General features: G+C 41.6%; 1 protein-coding gene across 4 annotated transcripts in view; it reads left to right on the top strand.

Moving 5' to 3' along the window:
* The first annotated feature begins 755 nt into the window (after positions 1–755).
* The window catches only part of epha8 (eph receptor A8), a 74,948-nt gene continuing 51,750 nt past the window's right edge, over positions 756–23,953 (top strand). For all 4 annotated transcript variants that reach the window (XM_038275985.1, XM_038275984.1, XM_038275983.1 and 1 more), the window contains exons 1-4: positions 756–824; positions 4,741–4,884; positions 7,793–7,942; positions 9,489–9,804. In XM_038275985.1, coding sequence (XP_038131913.1) covers positions 789–824; positions 4,741–4,884; positions 7,793–7,942; positions 9,489–9,804 — 646 coding nt within the window. In that variant the 5' untranslated portion in view covers positions 756–788. The remainder of the gene's footprint in view (positions 825–4,740; positions 4,885–7,792; positions 7,943–9,488; positions 9,805–23,953) is intronic.

Genomic DNA, 23,953 nt, shown 5'->3' with positions numbered 1-23,953 from the left:
TACTAGGGAGGGAATTTCTCCAATGTGGGACAATAAAGTTCAATATTATTATTCAACAAGATTACAACCAGCCTTTCTGTTTTTAAATGATTTATTATTAATGAAAAGGATTGACTCATCACACCTTTAAACTATGCTATTATCCTTTAAATCCATTTTTAAGTTTTTATTATGTAGCGTTAGTTTAAAACCTTCTATTTAATTCAAGGAAGACTGAAAGCCTGACTGTCGTCAACTTAAAAAGTTGTTTTTTTTTATCTTGTATTGAATATTGCAATGTTTTGCTTCATAGAACAAGCCACTTAAGATTTAAAAAGTCATTCTGCTTAATTGTTAACATTTTCACACAAGTAAGATCATTTAACTCTTGATTATTTTTATGATTTTAAAGATAACTTTAACCGTATAACCCTAAAACATGGAGAACCGACTGCTGGTTTATTCAGTAGATCTTAAAGAACTAAGTGACATTTTTTAAGAATATCAGTTATATTTTGCCTCTTCCTTTTTTAAAGTTATTGTTTAGCTATTATGAGCTTGGTTTTATCTACTGATGTATACGTTTGTTTTTATGTTTTTACATCCCTCAGTGACACACGTTTGAAATTCACTCAATGAATCTTTAATTTAAGGGATTTATTGCCATGTCCTTTCAACAGTCCTTGTTTGTTGCTAAATGAGTTTGACGCAGGAATGTTTCCGTGCATTAACCGTGTTATTAAACAGAAATCATCTTCTTCTCTGTTTGCTTTGTCTTTTCGTGTCTGCAGTGGGACGCCATTAATGAGATGGACGAATATTTTACCCCTATTCACACATACCAGGTACGTTTGATGACCTAAGATTGTATTTTGGATGAATATGTCACGATTTGGTGTTGGATTGAGGACCCAAAAGCAGAGGCAAGTAGGCAGAGGTGAATTTAAGTGGGTTTAATGAGGTCCACAGGTACAGAGGCAGGAATCAAAAAATCCAACAAAAATAACAAACAAACCAGAACCAAGGAAACATCAGGGGAAACCAAACTCTAGGAGCCAGGGAGAGACGAGGTTAGCAGACAGACGTTAGACGAGGATCCAGCAAACAGGAACTGAAGAGGGAGGGCTTTTAAAGGGGACAGAGACAAAGAGAGGGCTAACGAGGGGATTGAAAACAGGTGAGGACAGAGCAGAAAACAGAGCAAGGGAAAGAGGACACAAGAGGGCAGCAGAGGACAACAAATGGAAAACCTGGAAGACAGGAACTAACAAGAAAACAACAAAATAATAATTAAACACTAAAACAAGGAGCAAAATAAAACTGAATATTCTAAATAAACAACAAAACCAAGACTGACAGAAAATGATATCTGTCAGATTTGCTTAGATCTTCAATAACAGATAGTGTTAAGATGCAAGGACAGATTTTTTAAAGAACATTAAGAAAATAGAAATCATTTTCTATATCCAAGATTGGATTACTGTTATTAATACTTTGTGAACCTTATATCCTATACATAAAAACATCTTCCTGTAAAATTATTTGCGTTTAATCAAATCTATACCTTAAACTCTTCAAAGCTCAAAATAACAATTTATAATAGCAGTAAAATTTATGGAAATATGTCACATCAATCAGAACAAATCATTATCTGGGGGGGTGTGGGGGTAAGTCGTGTCAGCTAAGCCAACCATGCCCCTAACCCCCCCCCCTTTCACAGGCACAGACCAGTATCTGGCATTGCAGGCTAACAAAGACCTCAATGACCCCCCCATTCCTAAGGGGCGGATCCGTTCTTCTAGCCTGGGCGCCATTCCGAACTTAGTCCCGCCCACAACGTTTGAGGTCAGGAAGTTCGGTCTGGCATTGCTCAGTAGTAGCGCAAGTATGCTAGCACAATATCTGGCGGACCAATCAAATTGTCAGGGCGGGCTTTATACGATGATGGACAGATGATCAGCAGTAACGTAATCAACCACGTGACCAAAGCGCGCTTGGGTGACAACAACAATGGCTGCCGCTGGAGAGTTGAGGTGAGTAGATTCTGCTATTAGGTCTGTTCTAGAAGATATCGACAACAAATTAATTTTAAAAGAGGAACAGAGAAACGCGATCAAGGCTCATCTTCTTATTCTAGGCGTGCAACTGCACGCTTTGATTTTTGTTGACAACAACTATGCGTCGCTTAACATACGTCACGCACTCCGTTGCTCTTATTGGTTGTAGGTCTATCCAATTGAGTGCAGAGGATTTTTTTTCCTGGTTCGTTCGAAACACGCCCCATAATCACAGCTCTATGGAGCAGCATCAGACTCATTCTGACTAGAATTGAGTCGGACTACGTCAGGCTACAGATCTTCCGCATCAATTTTTATGTTTTCTAAGGCAAAACAAGGCTTCTGACATTTTGAATTTAAAAATCTTCCCGGATGGGAAGAGAAACGTCTTTAAACTTGGAAACAAAGTGGAAGAAAGATAAATATATACGTAATCTAATTAGAGCCTGATTGTTCAAGTCATCTTACTGCCTCTATGATGAGATACAGGGGGTGGTATTGTTATGTCTAATGTGAAATGATGACATGTGCTGATAAATATTATGCAGTTTAAGGTCAAAACGCATCATACCTTTCAGGAAGACAGCACTCTTGTGTGTCATGTTGGAAGCAAGGTTTCTAACCCACATGCAGAACACATGGACTCAGAGGGAAAAAGTTCAACAGTTTATTGAAGCACAATGCAAATAAAGAACTGATGTAGAATAACAGGTCCAGGACTGGTCACGACTGGGTTCTCTGCAGAGAGGGACAGTTTGGTTAGCTGGGATCCAAATACTGTTGCTAGTTGAGTAAATGCAGGTCTGTACCTGTTCGATGATTTGAGCAGAGCGGCAGAGGGGGGAGAACCAGGAGGGTCCAGAGGCAGAAGGTAGGCAGAGGGCTTGGCAGAGGCAGGGCTCGACTTCAGACCTTGCAGTGTTCAGATCTGAGTTACTTTCCAGTTCTCTTCTTAAGAGCGGGCAGGCAGGTTCTGACTTTTTGATCTTCCAGGGTTCTTCTGAGATCAGACAGGCTGGTTTCAGTTGAGAAACTCTTCCAGAGTTCCAGGATTCAGTCAGGTTCTTCCTAGGAAGCAGAGAGGACAAAACTGGTTAGGTTCAGGTTTCAGGGGAGTCAGAGAATCAGACAGGTTGGTTGGCTCAGGCTTGCTAACCGTAACTGGCTTAACACTCTGGCACTGGAGTGTTGCTCTGCCACTGCTTAAATGCTGGTCTCCTGATGAGCAAACGAGCCGCAGGTGTGGTAGTCAGCTCCAGGAGACCTAAGGCGCCCTCTGCTGGAGAAAGGTGGACAGACCTCCAGATCCCAACATTGTGACCTTTTTTATGTTCCACAGTTGTTAGAACATTTTTAAAAGCTAAAAGTTGTTTGTTCAAATACATTTTTTGATGTTCAGTATGTGGTGAGGTCATTGGTTGTAATATATATTTAAAATGATTGTGTTCTTTTCAGGTGTTGATTGTGTGACCACCATTATTACATCATTTTCTTACATAAGTTGCACAATAATTGATCTAAAGAATTATTATAATCATCACATGTTTCAAGTCCTTTGGTCTTTAAAAAGAAAAACATGTTTTGATTTGTGAAAACCCGCATTATATAAAAGTAAAACATTGTTTTTGTTTTCAAACCGACCTTCTAAAAGAAGAAGATTCTAACCATTCCTGTTATTTAGACCTGAGGGAAGACAAGAAATGAGGTGCAAAGTCGAGTCCAAATTTGATGGATCACACTGAATGAACTACTGTGAGTTCAGAGAAAATAACAGCAAGTGTCAGGAAATGGGGACAGATGGACCCAGTATTCAAGGAGGGACAGTCCGTAATGTTTATTAAATGAAGAACAAAACTAAGGGGGAGCTGCTAGGATCTGTGGCACGCGGCGACTGCTGCAGTTCCAGAGGTCTTCCAGGAAGCCGATCCTGGTCAGGGATTCAGAACAGACAGAACAGGCAGGATCCAGGCCTCGTAGTGCTCCCAGGCAGGTTCAGAGTCTGACAGAGTCCGGAAGGAGCAGACAGGATCAGATGTAGACGGGGAGGCTGAGTGGAAGAGGATAGCCGAGACAGGACGTGGAACCAGAACTTGATGCAGGACCTTTAAGCTGGTCTCCTCCTTGGAGCCAGGCTTACTGGGATAAAAACTACACATCCCCCCATAATGAGCCAAAAACCCAGAGGACTCCGCAGGGGAGGAACAGTGGACGAGCAGGAGACAAGACAGACACTAAACCCTCCTTCCACTGGCAGCTAGGATCCAGGACACGAACCTTGGAATCAACAGAACGGACAAGCTAGCAGAAAAACAAATAATGATCTGGCCCTGAATGCTCAGGCTGAACTGAATATAAACCAGAGGAAACAGGTGGAATAAATGATAATTGAGGCAGGGAGGGAAAACGACAGGTGAAAGAAATAACCAATTAAGGGAGAGCAAACAGGCCAGATCATGACAGCAATATAGCAAAAGAAAATTAACACATTTAAATTGCTTTAATCAAACAGAATTTTTTTACATAGTAGAAGGTTCAACTATGAACTTCCAAACCAGTTACCATATCTGGATTCACATCATCTAGAGAACAAAATTGCAACCCAACCGTTATATAGATGAATGCATAATAAAGGCTTTTCAAATGATCGCCTGCAGTGTTTTTAAATGTTGGTATTAGTTGAATGACAGCATATATTCTGAATTAGGTGTGTAATGTGATGAGTCCGAGTCAGAACAACTGGTTACGGTCCGGTTGGATCCCTCGAGAAGGAGCCAAGAGAATCTACATCGAGGTGAAGTTCACCCTGAGAGACTGCAACAGCATGCCTGGAGTTCTCGGTACCTGCAAGGTAAGTTTAAACAACATTTATTTTTGTATAAACTCGTGTGTACAAAATGACAAAATAAATCTATCTAAGTAATGCAGTGCAGCTGGGGGAACATGAAAGCTACCGTTTTTTTAAAAGCTGCTGTGAGTATTTTCAAATTAGGATGTAAATGTGATGTTGGGGTCTAGTCTTCTTACCCACATGCAGAAACACTCAAGAGACTGGAAAAATAGTTAAAAGGTTTATTGACAATGTTTTCAGAAATGGTAAATCGCGTCTTGGTTCGTCAGGCTGGTCACTGGAGGGAAGCAACTAGAGGAGGACAGAAACGGTTAGAGTGGATCCAGGAAACTTGCTGTTTGACGGTGGTTTGGGTTAATACCTGCTCAGGGGGTATTCTGACCGGTAGGGGGGGAACCTTGAGGGTCCAGAGGCTGAACCGCACGCAGAGGGCTGAGGGCTGAGGCGGAGGGCAGACAGGCAGGCTCCAGGCAGCGAGAGTTTTGTCTAGGAGTTGACTGATCACCAGATATGTCAGGATCTGATAGGCAGAAGAACACAGAGTCAGAGAGGTTCTTAAAAAATCAGGAAAACAGATCAGATTTTCAGCAGGCTCAAAGTTTGCCGGAACCGTTACTGGCAAAACACTCTGGCAGGGAAGTGTCAGCCTCCTCCTCCTCCTCCTCATCCTTAAAAAGCCTCCAAATGAGCAGATGGGAAACAGGTGTGCAGAAGTCAGCTCACGCCCTCAGGAGGAAGATCTCAGGCTCCCTCTGGTGGAGAAAGGTTGACAAGCCTCCGGATCCCAACAGTAAAGATTCCAGGTATTCTGCAGATGAAGTGATGGAAAACGGCCACAGCTACACAACATGTTTGGATTAGTTGTTTAGTGTCTGCTTTAATTATTTCCTTTTTGGAAACAAACTCTAGTTGCCGCTTTTTCAGTTACATCCTTTGTCTATTGTTTCTTAGCTCATTATTGTGTTTCTTTCTGCAGAGTTTCATGTGTATCTGTTCAGTTATTTCCTTATTACATCTCTGCTCTCCTTCTGCCCTGACTGATTCAGATTATCACCTGCACATTCAATGCCAACTCCTCTTCAATTAATGTATATATTTGTTTCTTTTGTTTGTCAAACTGCTTATTATTATCTTTCCACTCCACATTGTGTGTTTCTATGCTTTGTGTCCCCATTCCCTTCAATAAAGCTTTAAATGCATCACACTGCTCCTTATTTCCTGACTGCATTCTGGTCTGGCTGCTGATTCTGCTGACTGGTCCAATATGAGCAGAGAATAAAGACAATAGCAAACGAAAATCTGGTCCAAATGTCTGGAAACAATTAAGTTGACCTACTAATGAATCTGATAAACAGACTCATGTTTTATTAAGCTACGCCTGCTGACATTTTAACATTATTACCATGTTATAAATCACAAAATAAAAACTTTTTAAATACTCAAAAAAAGACTTCAAACTGAGCCTTCAATTTGTTTAGTTTGAACTCATTATTTTATAGTTTGTACAGTTAAAATAGGAGGTATAAGATGTATTATTGACCATTCCTCCACTCTCCGATAATATCAGAAAGAAGCTTAATCTAAGTTTGTGATTAAACTGGAATCCTTCCAGTGTCGCTGTTTTTATTAGCTGTAATATTTATATAGATAAATCTTTAATCAACTCGCTATTTAGCTCTGCTGCTAATTGCTCCTGTTTTAATCCACACTGAAGGGATTTCATTATTAGTTTAAACTTGCTGCCTGTGAATAAAGATGCACTAATTCTCTGATCATGACTCTTAAAATATTATTTAACTTGTTTTTTTAAATCGTTAAATTGTAACAACAAACTTTTAATTAAGAATTTCAACATATTACAATAGAAGGAAATGAAACATGGATACAACTTTACAATATAAGAAGAAAATATTTGAGAATTTCAATTTCTTGCTGAATACAAACTTTGCTTGGTACGGAAGAGCATTAGGGCCACTGAAAAAAAAAAAGTTGACAGATTTTAAAATTTTATTTCAGAATTCTGAGATTAAAGTCAGAATTCTGACTTTTTTCCCATACTGTACTGAAATAAAATTTAAAAATCAGTTAACTTTTTCAGTGGCCCTAATCGTCTTCCGTAGCTTGGTATCGCTCTGTTGTTACATGTTTAATAATTTAGTGCATCTATAGGGTTTTGTTTCTTATTTACCAATTCCTTTTAGCAACATAACTCATAGTTATACTAGACTTAGACACTTTTATATATATATAATGATAAAATATAAAAATTATAATAAAATACAATAAAATAACCCATTCTACAAAACATTCCTTAGTGTGATGGCGGTGGGGAAGAAGCTGCTGCAGAACCTGCTGGTCCTGCATCCAATGCTGTGAAGCCTCTTCCCAGAGGGCAGCAGGGAGAAGAGTCCATGGTGGGGGGGTGAGGGGTCATTGATGATGTCACGGGCTCGGGACAATCACATGGTGTCGTCTGCAAACTTCACCGTGTGATCGGTGGTGAACCTGGGGACGCAGTCGTGCGTCATCAGGGTGAACGGCAGGGGGCTCAGGACGCAGCCCTGAGGGGAGGGGCTTAGACTGATGACATCAGAGGTGTTCTGTCCTTATATGAAGAGAATTGTTCAAAAAGATGAACTGGGATCGAAGTTTCAATGTGTTTTTTTTTTCCAGGATTTCCCTTAACTGTATTGAACCCAGTTTCCTTTTCATTGCTGTGATCAGTGCTGAAGCTGAACTCCTAAACATCTGTTAAAAACACTTTTTAATTTGACTTTCTGAAAGTGTTCTTTAATCTGTCTTCATTAGTAGACATCTGGCCTCTATACCTAAATACATAGAAAATGTGTCCCTACAGCTTTGAGCAATAAACACTGAAGAGCTTCTTCTTGCATTGTTTATTGTACAGGAAACCTTCAACTTGTACTACTTTGAGTCTGACAGAGCTGTGGGCTCAGCCGTACGCGACCGCCAGTTCATAAAGATTGACACCATTGCTGCAGACGAGAGCTTCACAGGAGTGGACCTGGGAGTTCGCAGACTTAAGCTCAACACTGAGGTACGAACTACTCGCATAAGGTACTTTAAGTTATATTAAATTGATCACATACTCCTTACATACATTTACGGAAGAGGATTAGGGCCACTGGAAAAAAAAAAAGTTAACTTATTTTTAAAAAAAAATTTCAGTTTAGTATGGGGAAAAAAGTCAGAATTCTGAATTTAATCTCAGAATTCTGACTTTTTTTATTTTCAGAATTCAGTCAGAATTCTGAGATTAAAGTCAAAATTCCGAGAAGCTCTGGGAGAAGTTCAGAGTGGTGAGTTCAAGGACTGTGGGAAAACTGGCTGAAGGTCTGAATACATGAACCAAGGAACAAAACTAACAGACAGGCTAACAGAAAGACAAGAAATGATCTGGCCCTGAATGCTCAGGCTGAACTGAATATAAACCAGAGGAAACAGGTGAGGGAAATAAATTGTAATTGAGGCAGGGAGGGAAAACGGCAGGTGAGAGGAATGACTAATTAGGGAGGAGCAAACAGGCCAGATCATGACACTAGCAGACTTTTAGAGGAAAGAGATCTTTTGTTAAATAAACCACACTTAATAATTTCAAAATTTTCCCCAATTATTAATTAGATTATCATGATTCACTTCTTTGGGAATCTTTGCTAATTTATTAGATTTTGGTCGTGGGCAAGACACTGTCTGGATGGAGTAAAGAGTGGGTAACAGTAGAGAAGCTGCAGAGAGGTCTGTTAAACTAGGACTCTTGTTAAAATGAGAAGGATTTGTCCCCTTGGAAGGAAGGCTGTACCGCCCCAGGGGCCTCCTCACAGGTTCTTTTCCTGGTAGCAAGTTATTTACTACTCTTAACTCAAACTGGGTAAAACCATATAAAAAGGACTATAAAAACAGGAGTAAAAATGTAACAGAGTTTATTCCAGATCAGGTCGTTACAGGACAGAGAAAAATGCTTAGAGCTGCACAGCTGTGGTCTCAAAAATCACGTCCGCGAGCGTTCGGCACAGATTGAGCCCCGAACAACATCATCACCTGCTTCTTATAGCTCATGGGTCTATGTGTTGCATCATGTTGATGTTGAGCTGGCCGTATCAGAAACTGACACGCCATCCATGTCTTGAACTTCATGCAGCTTGCTTCTATACTTCAGGCTTTCCCCAAAAGGATTGCCAATTATTAATGTAGCCCACGTTGTTTTCAGGACACCACCTAGACAACCAGCGGCTGAATGACGACATGCGGCTAAACATGTCATCACTGGTCAGATCAGGGAGGGGACCAGAGAAAATTACAGAGTCAAACATTGTTTTGGCAAACTTACACACCGAAGCAACACTAATGTTAGTGACCTCCGATCGGCGTAACCGGTTGTCATTACCACCAGCGTGAATAACAATCTTACTGTATTTAACCTTATCCTTAGCCATTAGTTTCAGGTAGGATTTGATGTCGCCCGTTCTGGCCCCCGGCAAACATTTGACTATGGTCCCTGGTGTCTCTAATGCCATGTTGAACTATATAGTTTTATCTGTTATTCCACTCAGAAGTAGTGATAATCATCTCTTCTCTGTCAACAGGTAAGAGGTGTCGGCCCCTTGAGCAGACGAGGTTTCTATTTGGCTTTCCAGGACATTGGTGCCTGCATCGCCCTCACCTCGGTGCGGGTGTACTACAAGCGCTGTGTGGGCGTTAGCCGCAAGTTGGCAGTTTTTACAGATGTGGTGACGGGGGCTGACTCCTCATCGCTGGTGGAGGTCAGGGGTCAGTGCGTGGACCATGCAGAGGAGAGAGATACTCCTAAGATGTACTGCAGTGCAGAAGGCGAGTGGCTTGTGCCCATTGGGAGGTGCGTGTGCTCAGCTGGCTTTGAAGAGCACAGAGAATCCTGTATAGGTAAGTCGGGACCTCAAATTAACCCTTCTTTGCTGCAGATCTGATTGGTTTTTATTAAGTCTTTGGGAAAGTTGTCAATGAAACTGAAATCTGAGCAACACTGTCCTCTGTCTCTGCCTCCTTAAAGCCAATCACATTGTTTCCTTTCCCAGTTTAGTCAGTCGACTTTTGCTGTAGTTTTCTGCGAACAATAAAAAGGAAATCATTCATTATAGGTTGAAAGCATATACATAGCATATCCTTTTGATGAGGATTCAAATAAAGAATAAGTGCCATTTATTCACACAGTATTTAATATTTATTCTATTCAGTTTATTTCTATAGCTCCAATTCACATCATGTCATCTCAGGTCACTTTCCAGTTCACCAGATCATCCAGTCAGATTGATTCAAAGTTTTCTATCTAAGGAAAACCAGCTGATTGCATCGACTCATTGACTCTTCAGCAATCCCTCATACTAAGCATGCTTGTAGCCAGGGGCGGATTTAGGAAATTTGGGGCCCTAGGCAAAGACAGGCATGGGGCCCTCTGAGTTGAGAAGACAAGAAGACATGTATCTTCAAGTCTGTCTATGTCACTGTAACTCGGAGGAAAGAATCTCTCTTTCATATAAATAAATAAAAGGTGCATGTCACAGGAAAGACTAGTGATGTTACAAATATGACAATTGCTTAAACTACAGAACAGTAAATTATTTAATCTATAATGATTGTGACCCCTAACATCCCCAGCTGTACACAATAACACACATGCAGATGTTGGTAATAACTTCCTTATGTTTTTTGAATGTGTAACTTAAATTATTAAGGACTAAAACACCTAAAACTTATGGTTGATTTTACAACATTTAAAAGCCTGAGATTTTCCTGAAATTCAACAGAAAAAACACCTAAATAATAGATTTTTCATGGTTTGTAGCAAATCCAAATTAAATTAGAAACTTACTTTAAAATGACCCATCTTCAATAAGGTAAATAAATACTTATCAATATAGGGGGAATGTCCCCTTCGACAGCTTAATACTCACTAGTTGTTCAACTCCACACCATGGATCCTCCTCAACAGGTGCCAGCGTTACCGCTGAGTTTTCAGCTGTTCGCTGGTTACTGCTGCTGCTCACCGCAGTGAATAAGCCGAAGTCAGTCATTTTCGGTAACTTTGAAAGCAGCTTCCTACTTTCATTCTTCTTTCTCCTCTTTTCAGCATCGCTAGGGTAACTTCTTTTCATCTTTCTTCTCTTTCCTATCCTTTCCTTTATTTTCTCTTCTCCCCCGCTCTGCTCGTATCGTCTCTTCGCGCCGTTTGCTTTCAAATAATTTGCTGCCGTGTGTTTGGACCTTTCTGCCCATGCGCAGCAAATGGACTGAACCAATGTAGTGGACACTTTTACGGGGGGCCCGATACACACTTAATATTATAAGCATTCTAATGGCATTTTAGCGAAAGGATTTTTATCAAAAACATAATTAATGTGCACAAATAAGTAATAGCTGTATTAACCATACATGTAAAAGGTGTTTTAGGGCCCCCCCCAGGAACTTGGGGCCCTAGGCAACGGCCTAGTATTGCCTAATGGTAAATCCGCCCCTGCGCACTTGCAACCTTCTCAGAGCACAAGCGCACTGGGCTAACACTCCCCGCCCGAAGTGTCTGTCAGAGTTTTGGTTTGTTGGTTTCTGTTTTTCTTGGTTTTCCATTTGTTGTCCTCTGCTGCCCTCTTGTGTCCTCTTTCCCTTGCTCTGTTTTCTGTTCTACCCTCACCTGTTTTCAATTCCCTCGTTAGCCCTCTCTTTGTCTCTGTTCCCTTTAAAAGCCCTCCCTCTTCAGTTCCTGTTTGCTGGATCCTATCCTCGTCTAACATCTGTCTGCTTTCCTCGTCTCTCCCTGGCTCCTAGAGTTTTGGTTTACCCCTGATGTCTCCTTGGTTCTGGTGTTGTTTTTTTCTGTTGGATTTTGATTCCTGCCCCTGGTCCTGTGAACCTTAATAAATCCACTTAAATTCACCTCTGCCAACTGGCCTCTGCATTTGGGTCCTCAATCCAACACCGCTTCTTGACAATGTCTTTATTTGCATAATGGCGAGATACAGATTGAGACTTTCAGTTCATAGATGAGAATAGAGAACATATTTAGGAATATTATTTTATATTCCTGTAATTATCGCACACTGTAGCTTTAATACTAACGGTGATACCAACATGTGACAGAGAAGGGAGCTGGAAGTCCCATAACTTTCCAACTGCAACTTTCTAACCATTCTCCCGAGGCGGCTCAATAAAAATAACACTTTCTACATGATTACGTCCTTTTGTCTACAGCAATACATCACACCTGGTTTTCGGTGAAAGAAGTAATGTAAAATAGTTTGTTATTGTTTTATTTATTTTTATTTTTTGTACTATAGGAACAATAATTCACAGTTTGGGATGGATGTTTGCATAGTACTGTATTGTACATTGTTATTCACTTATTCAAGAGAATCTTTGTACTCCACCCAATTATAATATAATTAGAAGAAGTTTATTGGAGTCCAAAAAGGACATTTTCTTACTGTTAATTAGCGCAACACATTATAGTTTAAAATTTGTTGCAAAATGTCCTCTTGTACAACCAGAGGTATGGTTAAAAATGTTACAATTATATATATGGTAAAGGGACGAAATGACAGCACCTTTTTAGAGGATGTAACTTTGTTTTGCTGAAAGAGATGCTCGAGTTGCCTTGTTCAAGAAGACCTGGAATCTATGAAAAGAACTCTAGTCCACAGTGAGGTGCAGTCCATGTTAAGGTCAACAAAAACTCTTATCTATATGAACATAGCTTCTGTCATCCCCAGAAAAATAAAATAAAATAAAACTGCTTGAATTTTTACAGCATTTTGTCAATGCAGTGAAAATCCCGTTAGCATCAGTTAGCGCTTTGACTTATCTGAAGACTTTCTCTGTACTGTGCAGGAACAGCAGGGCTGCTGAGTGCAAAAAGCCTTTGAAGCAACACTTGAATTTAAAACAGGTTTTTTTTCCTTTCCTGCAAATCAAAAAGTCTGTTTGAAGCTGTGGAACGGGATGATGTAGAAAAAAATGATTTGCACTGAGAGGTTCAAGGTGCGGTCACCAGTTTTTCTGAAGTTTACTGTAACATTTCTCTGAACTTAGTAAACACAGAGAGAACAGATTATTCATCTTTGTTGGTTAAAAAGAATATTTATCAAATCTAACAAGTGTAACCTTAATTAAAAAGCACAAGAGTTATCTGTTGCCAAGTAGGATTAACAAAAATAAATGCAACATAAACTAGAAAAAGCTGTTTCGGAGAAACAGCAAGGTGGGAATTCTTTTTTTGCTGAAAGAAAAAAGAAAAATTAGCTAAAGAAACTGCGAGAAGGAAAAGAAGCATAAATTAGCTGAGGAACATATGAAAATGTGATAGGAAGTCATCAGAAGCTTCAAACTGCAGAAAACAATTGAATCATGTGAAGATTTTGTAGGGTAGAATCATTTGGCAGTAAAATGGCAGAAACAAACTCATCTTAAAAGCTGCACAGCCAAACCATACATGATATCAAAAAATGTGTTTAATGTGGGCGCTAGAAGGGTCTAAATGTAATGTCTCCCAAGTTTCTATTTGGCCACGGTGACGATGCAAAAATGCGTTTAATGTGGGCACTAGAAGGGTCTAAATGTAATGTCTCCCAGGTTTCTATTTGGCCACGGTGACGACGTAAAAATGTGTTTAATGTGGGCACTAGAAGGGTCTAAATGTAATGTCTCCCAGGTTTCTATTTGGCCACGGTGACGACGTAAAAATGTGTTTAATGTGGGCACTAGAAGGGTCTAAATGTAATGTCTCCCAGGTTTCTATTCGGCCACTGTGACGATGTAAAAATGTGTTTAATGTGGGCACTAGAAGGGTCTAAATGTAATGTCTCCCAAGTTTCTATTTAGCCACGGTGACGATGTAAAAATGTGTTTAATGTGGGCACTAGAAGGGTCTAAATGTAATGTCTCCCAAGTTTCTATTTGGCCGGGTGACGATGTAAAAATGTGTTTAATGTGGGCACTAGAAGGGTCTAAATGTAATGTCTCCCAGGTTTCTATTCGGCCACTGTGACGATGTAAAAATGTGTTTAATGTGGGCACTAGAAGGGTCTAAATGTAATGTCTCCCAAGTTTCTATTTAGCCACGGTGACGATGTAAAAATGTGTTTAATGTGGGCACTAGAAGGGTCTAAATGTAATGTCTCCCAAGTTTCTATTTAGCCACGGTGACGATGTAAAAATGTGTTTAATGTGGGCACTAGAAGGGTCTAAATGTAATGTCTCCCAGGTTTCTATTTGGCCGGGTGACGATGTAAAAATGTGTTTAATGTGGGCACTAGAAGGGTCTAAATGTAATGTCTCCCAGGTTTCTATTTGGCCGGGTGACGATGTAAAAATGTGTTTAATGTGGGCACTAGAAGGGTCTAAATGTAATGTCTCCCAGGTTTCTATTTGGCCACGGTGACGACGTAAAAATGTGTTTAATGTGGGCACTAGAAGGGTCTAAATGTAATGTCTCCCAGGTTTCTATTTGGCCACGGTGACGACGTAAAAATGTGTTTAATGTGGGCACTAGAAGGGTCTAAATGTAATGTCTCCCAGGTTTCTATTTGGCCACGGTGACGATGTAAAAATGTGTTTAATGTGGGCACTAGAAGGGTCTAAATGTAATGTCTCCCAGGTTTCTATTTGGCCACGGTGACGACGTAAAAATGTGTTTAATGTGGGCACTAGAAGGGTCTAAATGTAATGTCTCCCAAGTTTCTATTTAGCCACGGTGACGATGTAAAAATGTGTTTAATGTGGGCACTAGAAGGGTCTAAATGTAATGTCTCCCAGGTTTCTATTTGGCCGGGTGACGATGTAAAAATGTGTTTAATGTGGGCACTAGAAGGGTCTAAATGTAATGTCTCCCAGGTTTCTATTTGGCCACGGTGACGATGTAAAAATGTGTTTAATGTGGGCCCTAGAAGGGTCTAAATGTAATGTCTCCCAAGTTTCTATTTAGCCACGGTGACGATGTAAAAATGTGTTTAATGTGGGCACTAGAAGGGTCTAAATGTAATGTCTCCCAGGTTTCTATTTGGCCACGGTGACGATGTAAAAATGTGTTTAATGTGGGCACTAGAAGGGTCTAAATGTAATGTCTCCCAAGTTTCTATTTGGCCATGGTGACGATGTAAAAATGTGTTTAATGTGGGCACTAGAAGGGTCTAAATGTAATGTCTCCCAGGTTTCTATTTGGCCGGGTGACGATGTAAAAATGTGTTTAATGTGGGCACTAGAAGGGTCTAAATGTAATGTCTCCCAGGTTTCTATTTGGCCGGGTGACGATGTAAAAATGTGTTTAATGTGGGCACTAGAAGGGTCTAAATGTAATGTCTCCCAGGTTTCTATTTGGCCACGGTGACGACGTAAAAATGTGTTTAATGTGGGCACTAGAAGGGTCTAAATGTAATGTCTCCCAGGTTTCTATTTGGCCACGGTGACGACGTAAAAATGTGTTTAATGTGGGCACTAGAAGGGTCTAAATGTAATGTCTCCCAGGTTTCTATTTGGCCACGGTGACGATGTAAAAATGTGTTTAATGTGGGCACTAGAAGGGTCTAAATGTAATGTCTCCCAGGTTTCTATTTGGCCACGGTGACGACGTAAAAATGTGTTTAATGTGGGCACTAGAAGGGTCTAAATGTAATGTCTCCCAAGTTTCTATTTAGCCACGGTGACGATGTAAAAATGTGTTTAATGTGGGCACTAGAAGGGTCTAAATGTAATGTCTCCCAGGTTTCTATTTGGCCACGGTGACAATGTAAAAATTTGTTTTTTGTGAGTATGACGATTTTTCTCAGAATCAACGTTTTCCTATGCCCGAACAAGGGAGCTAAACAGCTAAACCATAAATGATAATGAAAAAAATCCTTCAACGTGAGTGCTAGAAGCATCTGGAGATGGTGTATACCAAGTTTCATGTTAGTACATCAAATGGTTAAGAAATGGCAGCGATATGAAAATATGTATCGTTTTGGATTTTGTCTGTGATTTTTGGAAAATCTCTCATTGGATTTCTATTGGGGAAGTGTGGACTTCTTCGTGGTCTGGGCCAAACTGTCGGAAAACTCTAAATGCTACACAAATGAGGGTTACATTTCCCGAATCCTGACAAAAATCCCTACGTTTTGATGTAAAATTCATTTCAGCTGAGTGAAAAATTAGGGAGTGAGAAGAATTTGTTTGGAAAAACCAGAACAGCTCAAAAGCTAGAGCACGCACTCTAGCAGTTGAAGAATTCCGTCCATAGACTTCCATTATAAATCTGAAATCGTTAAAATTTCTTTTGAAGTTTGAAGCTTCACTGAAGCAAAACTGTAAAAGTTAGCAAAAAGCTGAGTGAAACAGTAATAGCAGAAAGATACAGAAACATTTTAAAAGTTGAATGGTGTTTCTAGCTGAAAGTATGCTGAAGCAATTAAAGGTCAAAGATGATGAAGTTTTAGCTGAATTTTGCTGAAATCTGAGAAATGGGACGAAAAAAATCGCATAATATCGCGAAAACTACAAAAAATATCTTTACCAAAAGATATAGCATAATTTTCTTGAACAAGCTGAACGTTTTGATACCAAATTTGTTTAAATCAGTTGAAAACTGCGGGACTATTTAAAGTCCAAAAAATTAAAAGTCAAAAACAATGCATAAGCATTCCTACTTGATAAAAAAAGGACTGAATTAAAATACAGCATTTTGTTTTAGGTGAAAACATACCTGTTTTCACATTTCGACTTCCATAAAATGGGAACTTAACCTTGAAGAAGTGCTCCAAATATGTCTGATTGTTCTTAATTCATTCAAACAATGAATTAGGAACAATATTGGAGTAGCTGCGTCAAGGCACCATCAGCAGATCACCAGCAAATGTGCACCCGATAAAAAGAGTAGGTTCATCAGGTATTTTGGATTATTTGGATGCACATTAACAAAGTTTCAAGAGAGATTATAAGCAGATCAGAATTTAAAACCCCGGAAATAAAGGCCAGGAGGTCAGTTATTGAAAAGGGTTATTTATTTGAACCCTAACATGCTGCTCATCAGCATGTGGTGGGAGAAGTTCATCTTTTCAATTGTTTGAGATCAAAAAAGGAGAGAGAGGCTGTTCAGTGGTTCTCCATGTGTTTGAGGGAGGCAGTGGGCTGCAGGGATGCAGGACTAATTCCCACTAGAGCTAGGTGCTTTACAAACAGATAAAGAATTGCTTAATATTGCTACAATACAGAAAGATAAAAACATACAGAAAGACGAGTTCATTTAGTCCTTTATTGTTATTGTAGAACAGACATTCTTTTGCCTATTGTGAGAATGTTTGGCCTAAAGAGTCTCTTCCACCTTTCAGTGAACATTGTCTAGAAAATGTAAAAAATAAATTATAATAATAGTGTTGCACAAATCCAGGCGAAATGTTGCATGTGTCGGTTGTAGCTTATAATATCCTGAGAGTCATTACCATTACTGAGATCAAATGTCAGCGATGTAACAGGAGTGACCCTCCTCTGACGTTCCACCCCTTAAAACAAGTGTATTTAAGGTTCCTATTCAAGTTCCTTTTGCTAGTGGCCTACAGCCGCGTAAGGCTAGACCCACTAGTTCTAAACTGAAAATTAAAAGTAGCAATCAAATCCCTCCGGAGAAGTCTGTGCTTACTGGACCGAGTCAGACTGCATTTCCTGTGATTCAGAAGTAGCTGATCGTAGTGATCGTCTTTTCCTGTGACTCAAACCAAGTTGAATACGGTGTTTTCATGAACCCATGTGCTGCAGTGGAAATAGAGCTAATCCAGCTCTGGTCGACCTATAACTAACTGCTGACCAAACAGCCCGACCCAATTACAGAGGAGCCGTTAGAAGTTGCGGACCTGTGCCATACTGGTCTGTCTGGCCGCCGCTCCCTTAGGGTTAGGGTTATAGAGTAGCTAAAGCGACTCGTCCCATTTAAGGCTACAGTTAGTTACCTCTTGTTATTGCATCTGATTGATCGAAATCTCTTTGAGAGCTGCTGTTGGACGAACGGACTGGATCAGGACTGGACAGAGACAAGTCCCTTCCTTTCCACCGGACCAAAACAGTAACCTCCATCTAATTCTTAATCAGTGCTCTGCTTGGGTGAACAAGGTAAAATAGATAGTTTATGTTTTATCTAAACGAATCATTCTGATTCAGCTGTTGATGGTTTCAGTAGTTCTGAGTTGAATGCTAACACTCACTGAGCCAACCAAACAACCAACATGGTCTCACCATCTGTCTCTGCAGAGACTGCTACAGTGGACTGGCTAGCATTGTTAGCTTCCAGCTAGCTTATGCCCTGCCACATTGTGTAAACCATGTTGTGAGCTCTAACTTTCCTTTGTTTCAGCTGGACCTCCCCGGACCAGACCTCCTGAGGCCAGCTAAGCTAACCCATTCTCTTTTAGCTTAGTCACAGTTTAGTGCATTCCTCAGTCATTATTCATTCATCATAAAACCAAAGGACTTGCACTTTTTTGCATTAAGCTTTAAAATTCAAACATTCCTCAGAGACTCTTGGACGGACTTTTAAACCCCTCTTCCTCTTTTATTTAAATGTAAATCCATTTACTGTCCCACAATAGAAAAATTCATCCCCTTGGGGAGCAGTGGGCTGCCATTGTGCAGCGTCCAGGGAGCAGTCTGGTGTTAAGGGTCTTGCTCAGGTACCCAGAGTGGCAGTCTGTGGGAGTGTGTGGCTTGAACCACTATGCCACCGCTCCCCTATTCGTTTATCTGTGCTTGTTTTCAGTAGTTTTAGATATATAGGTAGTTATTAGATATAATAATACTGTGTGATTGTAGCTGTTAGACTTAGACTAAACTGTATTTATCCCTTGGGGTTACTCCTTCAGGGAAATTCTGATTCCAGTAGCTTATATAGAGCGAAGAGAGTTCAAGCAAGACGTCATTAAAGATAAAAAATGTGACAGACAAAATAAAAAGAGTGTATAGTACAAAAAGGCATAAAAATGTCCTGGAATATGTTTCCCTTAGATATAAAACTATCTGCATAGTAGAAAGCTAAGGAAAGACTACACAGTAGTTGACTAATAAAGCTACCATTGTATTTTTAACTCTTGGTCTTTTTTGTTTATTTTAAGCAGTGAGCAATTTATCACTCAGGCTGGATTCACTCTTCTTTCAGTAGCATCCGAGTGAACAGAGACACATTTACTTACCTCCCTCCCCCTTAATGCTAACACCTTTTAAAAGCCTAACCAGGGACGAAGGCTGCGAATTAGCCCATGGCTACAAGCCTTATGTACTTGGACGTCGGCCACCTGTTTGGTTGCAATGTTTAATTGTACTGTCCCTGTCAAATAAACAAATAAATAAAAGATAAATAAAAATTTGGTTGGTGGTTAATAACTCTGCTGATAGCTATAGACTAAATTACTGAATTGCTGAACGATAACTGAATGTTAAACAGACGGATTCACGAGTCCGAGCTTTTATGTAAGGTACTAAGAACCCTGGTCAGTAAGCAATCAACTAATAATTAACCAGCTTTACCCTTGATTTGAATGGCCTATTAATTAGCTATATCTATCAATAGGTCTTCTAGTTATTTAATATAAACTTTCAAAACACCAAAACATTCTCACTATTCTGACCTCAATCATCTTGAGCCCAATCTTCAGTTTCTTCTTCTTTGTTGGTTTTTATTTACACCCTTTGAAAATAGAGGCAAATGGCAAAAATATGCACAGAAAATTTATTTTGGGTTAAAGTTTGAAAATTGTCCTACATCCTCCGCTGATGTTTTGAACCCTGGAGTGAAAAAAAAAAAAACAGGTCAGTGAACTAATTCAGCCTCACCATATTGAGCCACAGTCACGCACACACAAGGCAAGATGGGACCCAGAAAACGAAGCTGGGCACGAGATGGTGAAATGAAGGTGACTTAAAGTGAATGCTTGTAAATGCATGTGCGTGAAACAGCAAAGATGCAAAAAGCTTAAATGGATGTGCAGGAATACACACCGCATGATGTGTGTGTATGTGAACAAGTCTCTTGGATAAGGTGCAGGGCTTTGGCTGAGAACCTGACATCATTGGTGTGTGTAGGAGAGACCAGAGGGTTGCGTGACATGGTGAAAAATGGAGCAGGCCAAGAAGCAATGAAAGACAGAGAGAGAGAAAGAGAGATGAGATGCTGGTGGGGAGGCTGACTGAACTGCTGGTCTACTTGAGTTTACATCAAAACACTGACACTGTGTGGGTGTAGCTGTGCAAATAATGTGTGCAGGTGGTAACTGAACGTGTGTGTACCTCAGGACTTAAGTGCCCCATACAGTGAGAGCAAGTGAGGACACACTGATATGAGGCACACATACTTAGAGTCGTCACAACAGCTCAGCTTTGGTCGCTCACTCAAGCTTGACACACACAGACTCATTCTGCCATCGTAGTGAGGACCATGTGTTTACTCCTATTGACTTCCAGTCATTCTCCACCCGTTCTATAGCCTGACGTAGTCCGACTCAATTCTAATCAGAATGAGTCTGATGCTGCTCCATAGAGCTGTGATTATGGGGCGTGTTTTGAACGAACCAGGAAAAAAAATGCCTCTGCACTCAATTGGATAGACCTACAACCAATAAGAGCAACGGAGTGCGTGACGTATGTTAAGCGAGGCATAGTTGTTGTCAACAAAAATCAAAGTGTGCAGTTGCACGCCTAGAATAAGAAGATGAGCGTGAATGATTTTTGCCAGTGTTGCAAAAAGAACCTGAGGATACAAGAAGTCATTCAACACACGAACCTCATTTTTAAGAAAAACAGTAAAGGCAAATGCACATACGATCAAGTTCTCCGTTTAGGATTACAACTCTACAAAACGTCAAATAAATCGCATCGCATTTGTCGGTACTGTCAGAACGTTATAACACGGTTAGAACGCGACATGCTTGTGTTAATAAAATGGGCAAATGACGAAGGAGACCAGCCGGAAGAACCGTCTTCATGCCTTGATCGCGTTTCTCTGTTCCCCTTTTAAAATTAATTTGCTGTCGATATCTTCTAGAACAGACCTAATAGCAGAATCTACTCACCTCAACTCTCCGGCGGCAGCCATTGTTGTTGTCACTTAAGCGCGCTTTGGTCACGTGGTTGATTACGTTACTGTTGATCATCTGTCCATCATCGTATAAAGCCCGCCCTGACAATTTGATTGGCCCGCCAGATTTTGTGCTAGCATACTCGCGCTACTACTGAGCAATGCCAGACCGAACTTCCCGACCTCAAACGTTGTGGGCGGGACTAAGTTCGGAATGGCACCCAGGCTACCCGTTCTATGCCGTAGCCCTAAAACTAACCCTAACCAACTGACACTTTAGCCCTAAACTTAACAATTAGCAAAATAGCATGTGAGGACTGACAAAATGTCCTCACTTTGCAACAACTGGTCCTCAGTTTGATGGTGAAATTGGAAAAATTCTCCTGGTATCGGTCCCCACAACATGCTATTTTCCCTGAAAATGGGCCCTTATAATAAATGGAGAGTCTACCATAGATTTCAGTTACATTTGTGGAATTAAAATAATTTCAAAGTTTCACTGGAAACTGTTCTCTTAAATGTAATTAATTTTATATATCTTTTGCCAATTTGCCTTAAACAAGAATAAATAACTGAACACTTTTCAGATATGAGAAAAAATGTCAGAAAGATAAACATGCTCAGTTCAAATTGTATTCAAATCTATCATGGAATCTTTTCTTTATCAATACCACCCCCTGGTGGACATGCTTGGTTTAAAAAATGTATTCCTTTATACTTCTGTGAATTAGACTTGGACAACTATTGTCATTTTTTATATACAGAATGTATACAGAACGAAATTTAATTTGTACGGCTTTCAGACTGTTACCAACAAATAGTTATTTAATTATATATACGATGCAATAAAAATCTACAGAACCATAATTCCTAAAAGCAATGGGTTAAATTGGTACAATTTGTAAAAAAAAAAATTGCTCTTTAAATGTACAGAAATATGCATAATATAAATAAATAATAACTTCTTGATAAGAAAGAAAAACTCTGAATTCATATAATTGTGCTAAAATAATTTAAAATCAATTCAGTTTATTTCTATAGCTCCAATTCACATCATGTCATCTCAGGTCTCTTTCCAGTTCACCAGATCATCCAGTCAGATTGATTCAAAGTTTTCTATCTAAGGAAAACCAGCTGATTGCATCGACTCATTGACTCTTCAGCAATCCCTCACACTAAGCATGCTTGTAGCGACAGTGGAGAGGAAAAACTCCCTTTGAACAGGAAGAAACCTCCAGCAGAACCAGGCTCAGTGTGAGCGGCCATCTGCTGAGGCCCACTGGGGTTCAAGGAGACAGAAGCAGACATAGAAAAAGAAGCATAGATACAAAAGGCAACTGTCAACCAGCTCCACAGGCGGCCCCGTCCAGGAAACACACAGCCAGGCAGACGAGCTCCGAGCCAGCTCCCATGTCAGAGGATGAAGAGAGCACATCCAGTTAGTCACAGTCAGAGAAACAGGACTACACCGGTGCACTGGTGGAGCTCGGGGTCTGGGGGTGGATGCCCGGAGGGCTGCTGGCTCATTCCCGGCGGCCTCTCCGCTGGCCCCGGCTGACCGGGGCTTTGCTGGGGCTCCTGTCTGGGGGTCGGGCGCCCTTGGGGCCTCGGATACTTGGGGCCCGGGACTGGATCCACTTCGGGGTGGGGCTGGGTGTTGTTGTGGGATTTTCGGTGTCGGTGACTTCGCTACGATGGTTCCTGGGCAGTGCTTTTTCCTATGCCGGTTCTGTGGTATCGGTTCGGGGGGGAGGGGAGCTGCACAGCATGGTGAGGTGCGAGTCTTGGGTCTTGTTTTGGTTTTTGCTCGCATTTCTCCTCTTGCATATTTATTTTAATTGTAATTATTAATTAATTAATTAATTTACTTATTTATTTATTTCTTTTTTCTTTTTTTTCTTTTTCTTCCTCAGTGGGGGGGAGCGGTTGCGAGCGGGTTGGTGTCAGCTGTCCACTGTCGCATTGTGGGGGTTCCTTTTTTTTGTTTGTTTGGGGGCGATTGGCATGTCTGTTTTCTCGGGGGACGGGCGGGCCTGCTGGGTGGGGGTCCTGCTGGCGGTGGTGTTGGGGGGCCGGTGTGGACGGGCTGGCTGCGCTGATTGGGTATTCGGGTGGGTTTTCCCTCTTGGAGGCATGGTGGAGCTGCTTTGTTCCCGCTGATCGCGGCGGGTGTGGCTGCGGGGCGGGTGGGGGTTGGAGTGGCTCTGGCCGGCGCGCGTCGGGGGGCCGGGGAGGCGGAGCTGTGCTGCTTTGGCTTCGTCCGGTGGGGGAGCGGCGTGTTTCGCTCCGCTCTGGCTTTGTGCTGCCCCTCGGGCTGCTGGGGGGGTGGTTGCGCCGACTGCGGTCTGCTCTTCTTGCGGTTTTGCGCCGGGCGGCTTTTCTGCTCTTGCGTTGATTCTGTGCGCGGTGTGTTGCATTGCACGCTGTTGGCATCAGTCTTGGTGGGATGGGGCTGCGCTTTTGGCCAGGGGGGCGTTTTGGGGGGGTCCCGCGGCGCACGCGGCCGGTTCGCGGCGGATGCGCATGGGCCCCGGCCACCTGTGTGTTTTTCCTGGGTGGTGCGGTCGCGGTGGGTGTTGCGGCCGGTCGCCGGGGCTTGGTGCCGGGGGGCGGGGCGTGTTTCGGTGCTCTGTGGGGCTGGGGCATTTCGGTCGGTGCCGTGGGGGGGCCGGTGTTCGGTGCCCGGCCCTACTTCAGGGTGGCCGGCTGCCAGCGGAGAGCCCGCGGACTTGTCCCCGCGGCTCCCCGGGGCGCCGGCATGGCGGTGGCTGGGGGGCTTCTTCGTGGCTGTCTCTTCTCCTCCCTTGGTCGAGGTCTGATTTCCAGGGCTGGCCCCTCCTTGGTGCCTTCGCTCTTGGGGTCCCTTTGGGCGCCTGGGGCTTCGGTTCTCCCGGCGCTGGACTCAGTGCTCTGGGGGGGGCGCCTCTCCGGCTCTCCACAACCACTATTGAGCATTTTTTCTATGGTTAAAACTTTACATGCACAAGTTCACCCTCA

Source organism: Cyprinodon tularosa, unplaced genomic scaffold, assembly GCF_016077235.1.
Source record: "Cyprinodon tularosa strain WSP-4 unplaced genomic scaffold, ASM1607723v1 ctg987, whole genome shotgun sequence".
Classification (NCBI taxonomy): domain Eukaryota; kingdom Metazoa; phylum Chordata; class Actinopteri; order Cyprinodontiformes; family Cyprinodontidae; genus Cyprinodon; species Cyprinodon tularosa.
Note: the sequence above shows the minus strand (reverse complement) of the source record. Positions and strands in the feature narration are given on the sequence as shown.